The sequence below is a fragment of the Protopterus annectens genome, chromosome 4.part0, assembly GCF_019279795.1.
Source record: "Protopterus annectens isolate FY-2018-M chromosome 4.part0, PAN1.0, whole genome shotgun sequence".
Lineage (NCBI taxonomy): Eukaryota > Metazoa > Chordata > Ceratodontiformes > Protopteridae > Protopterus > Protopterus annectens.
This window is the reverse complement of record NC_056733.1, coordinates 1,995,213,146-1,995,229,135: the sequence shown is the minus strand read 5'-3', so window position 1 is coordinate 1,995,229,135 and position 15,990 is coordinate 1,995,213,146. Positions and strand designations below refer to the sequence as shown.

The 15,990-nt window shown below is 38.9% G+C and overlaps 1 protein-coding gene across 1 annotated transcript in view; it reads right to left on the bottom strand.

Annotated features, from left to right (window-relative positions):
• Positions 1 to 557: 557 nt before the first annotated feature.
• The window catches only part of WDR53 (WD repeat domain 53), a 634,589-nt gene continuing 619,156 nt past the window's right edge, over positions 558 to 15,990 (bottom strand). The window contains exon 3 of the mRNA XM_044069616.1: positions 558 to 4,658. Within this exon, the coding sequence (XP_043925551.1) occupies positions 4,506 to 4,658 (153 nt within the window). The 3' untranslated portion in view covers positions 558 to 4,505. The remainder of the gene's footprint in view (positions 4,659 to 15,990) is intronic.

Here is a 15,990-nt window from a genome sequence, read left to right as displayed (position 1 = left end):
ACAGCTGCTCTCTGCTGGTGGCTGAGTCCTGAAGGCCTTCAAACCTCCCTCTCTCTTACCGTTGTCATTTTCTTTTATGTGTGGCCTTCCTATTTTCTTTTTGCTGCTTGCCTCTTCTCTGCCTTCATTAATTAGAGGGGTCATTTTGTTATGTTTTAAAATAGTAGAGTGAAACAAGTTTTAACTAACTTTATTGCCTTCCCTTTATTCTCCATTGTCTTTTAAAGTCATTATAAAGCTTCATCAGCCTGGTCAGCCTATATTTCAGTAAGAATGTCCCACTTTAAGCATCTTAAAACACAACAACCCTAATAACTGACCATGTTTTTATATAGTGATCTACGTCAAAGCACTATTTTCTGCAACTGCAATAGAGTTATAGAAAGCAGTCTTAGTCTTAAAAAATTGAACTACTGTTGTCATGCTCAAGGATTATGGTTTTGATGAAGTGTTAGTATGCTGCAGTATAACAAATTTTATTTATTTTATTTGGAGTTTGTTAACTGGGAAAGTCCACTGGGCCAATATGAGCCCTTTTTCAATGGAGGCCAGGGGAGAAAAGATCCACAATAAATATGTACAAAAATCGGCAAGAAATAGTAATAAAAAAATCAATACAGTAATAGTTTACTTGTATATACAAAAAAGAGATATACAAGAGATTAATGCATGAAGTAAATAAGCTGATAAGCAGTAGTCACAGATATGATACAATAAAGTTATTGTTACATCAGCAGTAAAAGAGCTATAGAAGAGGTAATGCAAGAGGTAAATAAGCTGATAAGCAGTAGTCACAAATATGATACAATAAAAGTCATTGTTACATCAGAAGTACAGAATCCTGAAAAATACAGTAGTCAAAACATATTATGATACAATAAAAGTCATTGTTAAATCAGTAGTATAGAACCCTAACAGGGGGAGTATAGTTAGTATAAAATATGAGAGGCAGATTACATCTCTGAAATAGGGAAGGCAGTAGGACAAGGTGTAGGAGGAGGAAAAGCTAGGATGGGTGAGAGCAGAAGCATTCCCATGTAGAGGAGAGATGAGAATGGAGCAAGGCCTTAAAGGAGGACAGATTCTGTGTAATACGGATGTGGGGAGGAAGTGAGTTCCATTTACTTGCAAGGGAAAAGGATAGAAGTTGTTACCCAGGGGTACGTGATGGCATATGCACTGCAAGAAGATTTTGGTCATTAGATCTGAGGGTTCAGTGAGGAAGATGCATAGTGAAGACAGAGGAGAATGAGGGGCTTTGAGAAGGGTTGAAAATAAGCTTGTGGGCAGTGGTGAGTTGGATGAAGGATAGATAGTTAGGGAGCGCAAGACAGTTCAAAGAGTGTAAGGAGTCACAGTGATGGGAAGAGTATTTTGAGCTGGTAGGAAATTTGGCAATTTTATTGTAACAGGATGCTAGTTTAGTTTTGAGGGTTGCTTGCAGGTTGGTAAGGAGAGCTGCATACATAAGGGAAGGGAGGAGATAGGTGGTAGAGAGGGTAATCAGAGTTGAGGGTGTGAGATAGTGATTGGGGCAGTAGAGCATTCCTAGTTTTTGGTGGGTTTTCTTAATGTTGGTTTGAGGGTGAAGGTCAGATTTTAACTGTTCATCAATAAGGACGCCTAAAAGCTTAGTTTGACAGACTATTTCAAGGGGAGTTTTATTTTGGCTGACTATAGAAAAGGTGTTTGTGTCTGTTTTGATATTTTTAGAAGAGGTAAAGACCATGATTTTGGTTTTGGATGGATTAAGAGCTAAATGATTAATGTGCATCCATATCTCACTGCTACTGAATGCGGATTGTGTTAGTTGTACAAGCTTAGGAAGGGATTCTGCAGAGCAAATAATGGTTGAGTCATCAGTGTATTGTACTAGTTTGGCATTGGGTAGGCACTGGTGGAAGTCGTTAATGAAGACATTGAATAAAAGTGGACCCAGGATGAATCCCTGGGGACACCAGTGTGAGTGTTAACGTAGAGGGAAATTTAATTATTCCATTTGCTGGCTTGTTGTCAATCTGAAAGATAACTGGAAAACCAATTCAGAGAGGAAGAAGTGAGATTAAGCTGGAAGAGCTTAGAAAGAAGTAGGCTGTGGGATATTGTATCAAAGGCCTTAGAAAGGTCTAAGAGAAGAGCGGATATGATATTACCAGAATCAAAGGGGTGGTTGATATTTTCAAGAAAGGATATTAAGGCTGAGGTGGTGCTGTGTCCAGATATAAAACCATGTTGTGATGGTGTAAGTAAGTGGTTATCAAGTAGGTAGGGTAGAACTTGAAGGTGAATACATTTTTCAAGAATTTTTGAGAGGGGGGAAGAGGATGGCAATCGGACGGAAATTGGAGATGTCGGTGTTGTTACCTCTTTTGTATAGGGAATGATAAAGGCTTTTTTTCAGAGGAGGGATATGTAGGATTCTTGTATAGAATGGTTTATTAATATACTAATGGGGAGTGCGATGCCATCTGCAGCTAACTTAAGGAAGTTATCAGCGGTGTTGGAACATGGTTTTAATTTTTGGAGGAGTTTTTTTTAATTGTGGAGACTGGGATGGGTATGAAGGAGAAGAAAGAGGGGTGGGAGGTAAGGGGGTAGAGGAAGAGTTGTGGGTAATAGGAGTGGAGCAATGGGTCGAGTTTGGAGGGAAAGCGTCTATGAAGGAGTTGAATTTGGAGGCTGTAATGTGGTCAGGGGAGCTAGGGTCAGGGCAGGGATTATTCTTCCGGCCAGAATTGAGGAGGGAAGTGATACTATTCTAGAATTGTTTGGGATTGGATTTGTGACAGTTTTGAAGCTTAGAGTAGTAGGATTTACAGTCAGAGACAATTAGTTTTTTAACTTTATTACGAAGCTGTTTATATTCAGTGAGGGTGTTGGGTGTTTTATGTTTTTGATAGAGTTTCCATGATTTGTCATGAGAATGCATAAGGGATAATGTGTCTTTAAAAAGCATGGGGCATTAATGGATTTTTGCTATTTTAGTTCTGGAAGGAGCACAGCAGTTTAGTAAGTTAGTGAAAGTAGTGTTAAAGTAAGTCACAGCATTTTCAAGAGGAAGAGTTTTCAGAGGGCTCCAGTTCATGAGTTTCAAGCTATCAGAAAAGGATTGTGGGTTGACGTTTTTGAGGTTGTGGGTTAAGATACAGTTGTGTTGTAAGTCTATGGTGGAAGGGGTGTGGCAGATGAAGGCTGGAAAGTGATCGCTGAGAGAATCGGGCAAAGTGAGATATTATTAGGGTGGGAAACTAAGATCTAGTCCAGAATGCTACCTGAAGGATTATCTTTGTTGGGTCTAGTTGGAGAATGAACTACTTGTGAGAAGTTGAAAAGGCTGATAGTCAATGAGGAGGTGGTTGACTGAATAGTGGACCAGTTAATGTTAACGTCTCCTAAGATGATTGTTTTGTTGGTAATATTAGTGGAGAACCAGGAAAGCATGTCTTCAAGAAGGGGAATGTTGTTTCCAGGAGGGATATAAAGAGTGGCTATGGCTATGTTTTTGTGGTTGTTTATTTTCAGGAGGGCTAGAGATATTTCTGCTGTACTGAATTTTGGTATATGGTTAGTATAAGGAATTACTGTTGGGGAGGTGAAATAAGGTAGTGCTACTTCACCTCCTTTCTTTAGGGTTCTGTCATTTCTAATAATACTATAGGTGGGGGGGTGATTTTGGAGTCTTTTAGGTGTGGTTTAAGCTATATTTTGGTTACTGCTAATATGTTAGGGTGGTTATGGGTGAGTCAGGTGTGGAAGATGGGGAGTTTGTTACATAGGCTTTGGGCATTGATGGTAGTGAGAAGTAGATATTTGTGGGAAGAGGGAGTATGGGTTGGATGTTGATATAAATGCTGTTTTACAGGGGGTCCTGGGTTGGGGTGGATGTCACCAGAGAGAAGGGTAGAGATAGGTTTGAGAATGAGGCTTAGTAGTTTAGAGGAACTTGTAAGGTGAAGGTTAAATGACAGGCTGCATAAGGTTTTGGGATTATGAAGGATGGAGTGGAAAGTTGAGTGACTGAAAAGTTTTATGGTGAAGAGAAAAGAGATATTTGTTTGATAGAGGTGAAGTGAGATACTGGAAGAGTAGCAGGGTTCTTTTGTGATATGAAGAGTTGTAGTATGCAGGAGTAGGCTATAGGAAAAGTTAGGCAGACAGGTTAGGTGTAATGGGGGAAGAGGGAGAGGAGGAGGAGAATCTGGAGTAAAAGTGATGCAGGTGTTATATGCACGGCCTGGATGATGTGTAAGGAGGTGTTGAGTAAGAAAGGAAGTGTATTGAGTGAGGTGAAAAAGATGAAGGAAGTGGCTCAAAAAGGAGTGCTGCCATCCGGGGGATAATTATGGGAGGGGAAAAACTGTGAAAATGCTGGCAGGGAAGAGGAAGGCAATGAAGGGGGAAAAGCGTAGGGGTGGGAGACTGCCTATAAACAGCCTGTGTGCACGCCGTTAGCACAGAAAAAAAGTGAATTACAATTACAAAATTAAAAACCAAGGAGCAGGATTTTAACATACACTCATGTGGTAACAGCAGGTAGGTAGCTGACTCCATAGGTGCTTTGTTGGGTATTCAGGTAAACGTCCTGCAATTTGGATGAGCTGGTCAGACCACTGTGTAGCTGGTTGGGAGGGAGCACCCGCGTTAAGTGCAGTAGCAATCTGTAATGAAAAGAAAGTAGGTTAGAAGAAATCAAGGGGTAGCAATGCAACAGACATGAGAAAATGTAATATATGAAGGTATCTGTGCCTCAATTAAAATATCATAACACAAATTCATGAACAGATAATTGTACCTCTTTTGTACTGTCTTGTTTTTTTTCTTTTGCAAATATACCGAGCATATTAGCACATTTCTCAAACATTCAGGATGTAAAAAAGCACATCTCCCTACTGTTGCAAATACTGATGTGTAGCAGAACCAGTTACTTAATGCGTTGATCACCACTAAGATTACAGCGGTAGCTTTGATACCTCAGAAAGAGTGCAGGGGAGGGTCTGTCATTATTCAAAGCATAGGACTACAAAATGATAATCCTTGCAAAAGTCTGCAATTTGGTTAATTTCTTTGGCTTCAAATGTACAATTGCAGTAAATAACTTAAAACAAGTTCTTAGAGAAATGTATATGATGGTCATTCAGGAAAAAATGCAAGCACTCCTGCTACAGAGGGTGAGTAAAATGCCTGTGACTCATACCTATCAGTGAATCTCAATAGACTAGGAAGACATCAGTTTCGTATGTCTAATATGACATACATAAAGGGAACCTGAAATGGATTTTGGGAAAGGGGCAAGAAAGCATACTTCTCATTTATAGCACATTGTAGAGAACGTTCCTCACTCTGAGTCTTAAAAGTCCATGTTCCTTGTAGTTCCACACTGAAATAATTTTAACTGATATCCATGGCAAATAATACTGAATCATATTAATTCATCAGAAGAACTTTTTGTAAAATAAAATTAATGAGAATAAAAGAAAGGCTATAACTCTAAACTTGCCCACACATGAATTGGTTCAGCAATATCCATATCTGTGGAGACATAATACAATTAAGTACTTAGGAGTATGGATTAAAAAGGATTCTATTGGCAGCTAGGATAAGTGGGAAGAGACTAAATGAAAGATAATACACAAACTGAGAAACCGTAAGCTCTTGCCTAAGGATATGAACAGCGAGATACAAGCAGTAAAAATGTTTTAGTCCATTAGTTTTACACAGAGGTCAGCCATATTTTATCAAGCAGAGGTGAAGTTGTGAATAGAAATTAATAAAGAATTGAAGGAGATTATCTGGGAGGGGAAGAGGGCAAGATTCAAGGGGGATAAGTTGATCCTTCCAATAAAACAAAGGGTTTTAGGAGTACCTAATTTGAAGAGATATTTTAGAGCCACACAGTTAGGTATCTTATACATAACACAAGCAGAAAACTACAAGTCAAAGTATAAAGGGATGATGATGAAGTGGGGTGGGAGTATTCAAGAAATAAGGAAAGAATAGGATTTTGGATGCAAAATCATATAGAATATTACATACATAAAGTAGCAGAAAACATACTAAGAACTAAGTTAACACAAGAATGGAAAAAGGAGATTCTGCATAGGGATGGTTGCAATTAGGGTACACAGAGTAGGAAAGAGGAACTGGAATTCACTGGAGGAAGCTGTCAAAGGATCCAAGATATGGGGAACAAATGACTAGGCAAGGAAAGGTAATAGAATGGGAAGAAGCCAATAAGACATTTGGACTGTAGGCTAGAGATTGCCTTCTCTTTCAAGGACTGATAGAGTATAGGCAAGGAGAAGGGGGTAGGGGTATCCTAAATGAAAGACGTTGTTAAAAAAGGGATAATTCATAGGGCACGTAAGCAGGTATGAAAACCTTGGGAAGACAGATTAGACAAGCAATTCACAAGGAAACAATGGGAGGGCATATGGATGGCTCCCAACTATACAACAAAATATAGAAGATTTTGAATTTTTGCTTGGAACTGTTTCCATAGGTACTTTACCTCAAGCAGACTCCAAAGAATTTTTCCTCAGGTAGATGGCAAATGTTGACAGTGTAGTAGAGAAGAAAGAGGTATCTGTGATCATATATTCTCTGTGTGTAATGAGTTGTCAGACTTTAAAAATTCCCTACAGAGTACTCTGTCAGGCATACTGGGTAAGCAAATGAGTATAACTAAGAGAATTATTTTTTGAGCTGAGATACAGGATCTGAGTTGCCTATATATAGTAAGGCCTTGTTAAGTTTAATTCTGGAGGCTGCCAAAAAAGTAATTACTAGAAAATAGAGATCAGAGTCTAAACCAACCATACTTGAAATAATGAATACTGTAACAGAGATAAAAGGACAAGCAGTGGGATCTTTAGAAAAGGGTAGGAGTAAATTACATAAAAAATGGAAACCAAGGGAACAATACATGCAGAAAAATGTCTTGGGGAGGAATGAAGTTTAAGAAACAGCAGTAATTGAACAGTTTGTGTAATGTTGGATTGATTATAAAGTACAGAACAATATCCAAGAGGTATAATGTTTGTAAATGTGAACTTGTTAATAAGGTTGGTTTGATTACTTTTATATAACTGTAGGTTTGCCTATGTCACAAGTAATAATTCAGTAAAGGTGTTTCGTAAAAAATAACTTTCTATAAGTACAGAGTAACACATGTTAACCATTCTTTAAGCTTCCTAGTTAAAGTTATTAGTAAGTTGTTAGTATGTGAAACTTTGACCAGCAAAAGTTTAATGAAATCCTAAAGCACACTAACTGGAATCCACTTAAAGCACTACCACTAGAAGACTCCCTTGAATACTTCAACAATATATTTCTAAACACCGTCAACAGCCTAGCTCCCCCCCCCGCACTAAAAGAATAAAAAGTACCCAAGCTCCCTGGCTAAAAAAAATACCAAACAACTTCTACAAGATAGAGATAAAGCACGGAATGAATGGTACAATAAAAAAATCCGATGCCAACTTAATCAAATATAAACAGCTACAAAATAAAGCAAAACAACTAGTGAACTTAGATAAAAAACACACTTTTCCAATCAATTGGCAAACCACAAAAACAACCCAAAACAATTTCGGAAACACATCTCAAACTTGCTTACCCCAGGCTCCAAACAAACTCCAAACTCCATCACCATACCCTGACAAAACCCCTTCAGAGATAGCCAACCTGTTTAACTCTCACTTTATAAACAGCATCAGCAAACTGTTAACAAATCCCACCTCCACAATTACCTCAAGTCCCATCTCTGATCTCCCTCTACCCTTATCTCAAGACTCCTGCACAAACAAAAAAACCTTTATATTCCCAACAAACCAGTACTATATCTTCTATCCCCTTTTCTCTTAAACCTGTCCCTACCTCTCTCATTCAAAAACTACTTCAAACACTAAAACCATGCTCCCTCTCCTCTGACAACCTCCTCCTGAATACTTAAAACTTGCTGCAGAATCCATAGCAAATCCTGTCAGTATCCTTATAAAAAGCTCTAAAATAGAGGCCATTGTCGCCAACCTCTGGAAAAAGTCTATCATCAACCCTTTACATAAAGGGGGCAATTCCACTGAACTATCCAATTATCGACCAATCTCCATCCTCTCTCCTCTATACAGACTCCTTTAAAAATGCATACATAAGCAACTTTTGTACCACTTCATCCAAAACAAACAAATTACCCCTATCCAACATGGTTTTCGCCCATCACACAGAACCACCACTGCCCTAACCTCCTTCATGGACACTATGTCCAAATCCATTGACCTGGATACTAGACGTATCAAAGGAATTTCACACAGTGTCCCACAACAAACTTCTTCATCAGCTATCCATTACAGGCTGCACCTCACCATCCCTCCAATGGTCTGCAAGCTAGCTATCCCACCACCAATAGTGCATCAAATGGCAAAATAAATTATCCCAATATCAAACCAACATAACTGGGGTACCACAAGGTCCATACTTGGACCCTTACTCTTCAGTGTTTTCACCAACAACGTTCATACCTCAAAACACCTTAGCTCCATTATCAAATAGACAGATGATACTACCATAATTTCATCCTCCAGTAACATACAACAACTCCAGCAACTCACCCATGCCACCTTCACCTCAATAGAGACATGGCTGAGAGAAGCCCAGCTACTTTTAAATCCTAAAAAAACAAAACTCCTGCTTTTCTTGACAAACCAGTCTTATCTGACTTTAAAATATTCTCACAGGATAACACAGAAATTGAAGCAGTTCCCACAGCTAAGCTTCTAAATGTAACCATAGATAACAAACTAACTTTCCAACACCACATTTGCAATAGCATTAAAAAAACACACATCAAACTAGGAACATTCTACAGACAAAAACACTTTCTTGGATAGCTCCACCAGGAAAAACCGCCATCAACACCTGTTTGTTTGCTTCCCTCACTCTTATATGCAGCTCCTTGTACACCAATTTACAATCTTCTCTTAAAAACAAGCTCCAATCCAGCTACCATAAAATTGCCAAATTCGCCACAGATTACCGCTACCATTCCCACCACTGCCTAGCTCGGAAAGAATTAAATTGGCTTGAACTCACACAACACCTAAGCCTAGTATAGCTGTCTTCTGAACATAAAATGATATATACACCTGATAGCTGCCCAGCCCTCAAATCTGTCCTAAAACTCTACATACCTACAAGAGCCCTCCACTCTGAAAACAAACAACTCCTAACAGTCTACATTCCAAACAAAAGAGCCGGAGAGTGCCTATACTCACATGTCACTACCAAGCTCTGGAACTCTCTGCCAACAAACATTACTACCATTGAGAGCTTTAACAACTTCAAACACACCCCAAAAAAACATTTTCTATGTCATCAAACCTGCCCCTGCTCTTTCTCTAACAGGTGAACTCCATTCACTATCTAGGGGCTTTCCTTTCTATCCCTAAAAAAGGAATTTCATCTACTAACCACTAGCATATTGGACTAACAGGCTTTCCATATTACTACATCCTTAACTTTCCTATCCTTCTAGCATCTACTTGCATCTAATGTTATGATCCTCATTCTTTACCTTACTCCTATCTGATGTATATATAAAAAAGAGTTTGCAATCTACCACTTTACTTTAACTTAGTACATGTTTTATTATACCTATCTTTCTGTACTTATTTTTTATTTATTATTGCAGCTACCTCTCTGTACTTTAGTATTCAATTATTATTAATGTCTGCTTTAATACTTGTTTTTTATCTTGTTCATGTAAATTGTCTTAACGTTTATGTATCATTTGGAGCTTTTCTCACTGGGCCTCAGCTGAAAATGGGTTCCTGACCCATTTGGACTTTCCTGGTAAACAAATGCTAAATAAATAAATAAATAAGTGGCTTCATTCACATTTTGCCAGTATGTTCTACATTATGAGACACACTGTTCCACATTTTACAAATGGGAGGTTGAGAGCTACGCAATAACACCAAAACAAGATCACACTAATATTGTAGCCCCATGTCAGCCATTTTGTGGAAAAATATATTAACATTTTATAAGAAACACCTAGCATGATATTTGATGGATTAAAATGGACCAGGAAAACAAAGATACAATGAAAAAAACATTTTTGAGTACTAAGTTGGAATTTTCCTTTAATAAGTTCCTTAAGCCTCATAAGTACTTTTGCATGTTTATTTATATAGTGTTATTTCAGAACGTCTAAAAGTTAAACTTATCAACATCCTTTACTATCCTAACTTAGGACCATCTGACAATGACATAACACAGATTTAGATAAACTTAGACTTTGGAAATGCCACACTGAGTGTGAAGTTTTGCACCTGCTTGCTTAGCAAGGTCCAATGTGAAGTGTGAGAAGTGAACTATGGATCAGCATGCTTAACAAGGTCTGCTACATACTATGGCAAAGTTAAACATGGTATATGAAACTTGGAATTGTAGGCTTAGCAAGGTCCAGGTAACTCTGTCTAAAAAGATAAATATTGTAGTTCCAACTTATGTCTACCTGGTGACACAAAGGGATGAAACCCTGACTGTTCCCTGAACACCCAGGTTCAAATACTGGCTCTGATCCTGGTAGACCTGGCATGGGCACATGAGACATACATGAGTAGTTATGCCTCACCTGTTCTGAGGAGACAATGGTTCCTGGCTAATCCTCTGCCACTCCAGTGTTAAGGCAGGTAGCCTGCAGCACAGGAAGCAGGATGCCAGTACAGGAAGAACATGAGCTGTGGCTAGCAAAGCTGGTATTAACAGTCCTGTCCATGCATGAGAATAAGTCAGCATGAATAGGCTGGAGAAGAATAGGAAGTCCCTGCAGTGACATGGCTGTACATGTCATCAAAAGAGGAGTTGTTAAAGTTTCACAGAAATGCTTCTACCTGTGCCCAGGATATATAAATTGGTAAGTAGGAGACAGCACTGTATAGTGGACAATTAGGGTAATAGCAGGCCTTAGGCATAGGCCAACTAGGCGGCCGCCTAGGGCGCTGCTGTAGCAGGGCCACTTTTCCAGTATTTATTTGGTGTAGGTTGACCAGGATGGGGGCACTGGGTGGTGTGGTGGGGGGCACCGTGGAGCCCTTTTGCCTAGGGCACCAGTTTACCTATGGCCACCCCTGATTAGGGTCCTTTGTGAAACACGAATTGCTGCAGTTGTGGGGGAAGGTCTGACTCTCAGACTGCCAGGACAGCAGCACCATCTCCAAGACAGTGTCAGCCAGAGCAAAAATGGGCAGAGCCATAAAATACCATCATGGCCGCTAAGATGACTATCATCTCCAGACAGATTCTTACATCCACAGCTAATACTCATTTCTGGGGAACAAATAGGCATTGTTTCATTACGGGATGACTTGATAGTCAAAAGGCACAGAAGCAAAAAGCAACTAGAAAAAATGTCATATGGTCAACAGAAACTGGATTTATATGATATTTAAGCATATATCTCACCTCTCCCTAATTCTCCCACATATTTTTGCCCTGCCCCACACAAATCTTTTTGATTTTCTGATAAATCACTAAAGATTACAGTCAGTCAATAATGCCAGACATCGAAGTTCTATAATTATTATTATTCAAAAAAAATATGTTGATACAAAACTTGTTATTCTATTAACTTTTTTGATTAGATTAATATTTAAAAAGTGTCTTAGAATTTGGGCTTTTGCCACACCCATTACTTTGGGCTTTGTCCAGAATTCTTGAGAAAAGAAGCTGAGAGGTATGCCTGCAAGGTTCATACCAGACATCATCCAGAGGGTAGCGCACATTCAGTAGGAAGGATGTTGAAGCCACCCATTTTCGGAAAAAGGACATGGGTGAAAATAAAACCAAAGTTTCTCATACTTTATACACACAAACACTTTTTTACATAAACACAAAACACACACATATATCTATCTATATGTATCTCGCTTTCTCCCTCTCTTACCTGAAATGTCGACTGAAAGGTTGAACACAGAATGTCGAGAAGGTTAGAATATTGCAAACACACGTCCTGATGCGAATTTGACCTTTCTGAACATCAGCACAAAACATGATGTGATGATAATTGCATGGGGGCAGGCCCCCCTGCACCCCCCCCTAGGCTGTGCCCCCCACACCTTCTGCATATTATATATTCCAACTCCGAGATCACAATACAATGGTAAAATGGGTGCATTTCCCAATCCCTACTGTACCACAATCTCAAGTTACAAGACCAACCTCATCTGTGCACTGTCTGAACCGGGATGTGCACAAAGGAAGGATCGGCAACATGGGTCGGCCAACCATAATTCGACAACCCCTGGCCGCTGATCCTTCCCTCTAAATTTTAAATGTATACATATATAGATTCATTTTAGAAGCTCAAAATACTGAAATATCGAAATTCAGTATTTCGAGCCCATAAAGTGGAATCCTGAGAACAGGAAAAGCTCAGAAGCGCGAAATTCAAAACCTCGAATATTGGCAGTTTTGAATTTTACGCTTTTTAGGTTTTGCTGTGGTTATGGATTCAAGTAAGTGTGTGTTAAGGGTTTTGGGCAGGGACTGTGGTGTGTGTCAGTGTGTTTTGTTGCTGTGATGTGTGTGTGTGCGAGGAGAATGTAGTGTCTTTGGTGGTGTTTTGTGTGAGTTTGTGTGTACTGCGACCTCGGAGTGAGAATAATTAAGTAGGGGGTGTGTGGGGGCACACAGTAGAGAGCTTGTGTGTGTGTGTGTGTGTGTGTGTGTGTGTGTGTGTGTGTGTGTGTGTGTGTGTGTGTGTGTGTGTGTGTGTAGCAGAAGTGCAAAATTCAAAATCTCCAGTATGCAAGATTTTGAATTTCATGATTCTGAGTTTTTGTGGTTTCAAAGATTTGACTTTATAGCTTCGAAATACTGAATTTCAATATTTCAGTATTTCGAGGATATAAAGTGAATCCATATATACATATACATATATATATATATATATATATATATATATATATATATATATATATACAGACACACACACACGCACACACATAAAATGTGTGTGTGTGTGTGTGTGTCTATTGAGAATGAACAAATGATCCAAATATTGACATTCACACATCAACCACAAAAGGTTGACTTTGAAAACATCAACACAATACTGCACATGCATCAAGTAAAAGAAAAGGTTTAAAAATAGAATAAACTGTCATTCTCACACACACCTGTTAATTATATACATTGACTCCAAATCATAAAATGGTGGGGAAAGGGTATATTTCTCAACCCCAAGAACTGTGCGATCTCACACAACTGCTGCCCAAGAATCAAAGATATTCATTTCTTATATATAGACAGATAGATACATGCATACACACACACACACACACACACACACACACACACACACACACACACACACACACACACATAAATGTACAGGCATACGATAGATCAATAAGCCATTAAGTACACATATTTAAATATATGCATAAACAAGTACACACATGCATATATGCACACAATGCATGGCATGTAACACACATATCTGTCAACCTCTTAGAGAAAGAAATCTGGACAAAGTTATAAATAATGGGGGTCAAAGACCCAAAAATAGGGACCATTTTTAATTACTGCTCTTACAAACTTAAAAAGTTGATTGAATAACAGATTTTGCATTAGCATGAATTTTCTAAAGGGGTGAAGTCTGAATTTCAAATGTCTGTCGTCATTTTCTGAATTCAATCCTCAACGATTTGCCAGTGATTCGGCAAAATAAAAGCACAATTGTATGAGAAACAGACCAAAAATATGAGCCAAAAATCTGGATATTCTGCGAAAATCTGTATAGTTGAGAGGTATGGTAACATGGTCTACAAAGTCCTACATATACTTATATAAATATAGTGCAAAACGATGGCAGGATAGTACGTGATAGAACAGTGCAGTGGTGCAGCGGTAGTGTTATCACCTCACAGCAAGAGGTTCTCCGGTTTTAGTCTTGGCTGGGGTGCCTTCTGTGCCGAGTCTGCATGTCCTTCCTGAATTCATGTGGGTTTCCTCAGAGTACTCTGGTTTCCTCCCACATTACAAAGACGAGTCTGGAGCATTTCTCCCTGGGCCTCCACTGAAAATTGGCTTCATTCCAAGTCGGGCTTTCCCGGTTAACAAATGTTAAATAAATAAATAAAAAGACAAGAAATCTGATGATCCAAAACTAAAAGTGAGCACAGAAATTACTTAAATGCACAGCAACTATATTGTGCCACTGATGTGCATTGACTGCCAAATATCTGTTCATTTCTGGCTTGTTGCCTTTATGGCCAAGGGCAATTTGTAGATGCTGTAAGGCACAGATATATACCAAAGCCATTCTAGCCCATTGACATTGACAGTTGGGAAAATTGAGACATGCATGGCTAGGCTTAAAAAGGCTCTAAGGTCATTAGCCTAGTAACCTTCTATGATCTTATGGCTTCAATAGCAAAACTGCTAGCTTTGCAAAATGCAGAAACAGGCATGGAGAAAGGCAAATTTTGGGGAATTCTCACCTGAAATACTTCACTCAGACACTTAATGAACTGTGCCTGGAATGAGGAAGACAGATAGCAAGGACTGCCTTCCACCAACAGCGATACTCAGCAAAGTGAGGTGTCTGGTAAGCAAACAGGTAAATAACTACCCAGAAATAAAAGACTGTCAATGAAAATGCAGAAGCCTGTGACTGCTGACTGTAAAAGCTACAACTAGCCAGTGTAATATGAAAAACAGATGACTAAAACTACTTGTAAAGATAGTATAACTCCTAATATGCTGCTCTGAAGAAAGTCACTGAAGGGAGACTCTTTCAATCATCTGTACACAAGAAAGTTCTATGCAATAAGTCCTCCCAGATACATGAAGACTGCTTTCTTTAAGTTCCTTGCTAAAAAGAAAAGAACTGCATTATATTTAGTCAGTCATTATCAAAATACAAATAAATAAAAGCTATGTACTCATAATAGTGTTAGACCTGAATGAGCAGTTCATACTAGTCAACTAACAAGACTAAGGACATAGGCTTTTAGTCACCTTGACACCTGAGACATCTTCATGCTACAAGCCCCTCCCTTTTGACCAAAAATTCTCTGCAAAAAAAAATGTTCCTTTCCTGACCTCTGTTATGCCACATTAAAGCAGCTTCAGAAACAAATTAATACTAACCAAACTTCCTGTACACCATGTCTGCACTCAGGAGGAAGGCAATAAGATGGGTATGTTGATAAGGATGTACTTCTTGATCTAGACATAATGCTATGGTAAGTCTATTACTTTCACATTTGAGATGAGCTCCACCAGTCTCAACTAACAACAGACAGTCTCAAGGTTTTTCTCTAGAGTGGTCATGTTTGTGGGAACATACCTCTAACAATTGTTGCCCTGAAGGAGGACCTAGATCTGGAGATCACATCTAGCTTATATCACCCTGAAAAAGCATTCAGTAGTTGCAGTATGAATAACACCCACTGATGCATGCCTAAAAATGGCTTGAGAGGTAGCCACTCCCCTGAATTAGTGAGTTGTAGGCACAGAAGGCAAAGATGTATTGCATTTTCATGACAGAATTTAAAACAACCAGTCATCCACCAAGTAAAGGTAAGTTTAGAGACCATAAATCTCAATTTCTTTTAAGAAAATAATATGAACAACTCTAAATTCTTTCTGCTAGAGTCACTCCTATCCAGGCAAAATCTGAGATGCCCACGGACATCCATACAAAGAAAATGAATGTTATGCACTTATGGTAATAATAATGTGTAGGAGCAACTCCATCTTCCTCCACCCATAGTAGGCCTCAAGGCTGTCAGGACTCAGCTTGAGATCTAAAACTTACACAAATTATAACCCCCCTCCTTTACCTACAATACTGTTTCCAGAAGGACCCCACTCCAGACTTCTGCAATCCCAAGCTAAATCAGAGTAAGCAAGAAGACAAGACTGTCTGACCAAATCAAAAAAGGTTGGGGGTGGGTTGTAGAGAAATGAGACATGGTCAAA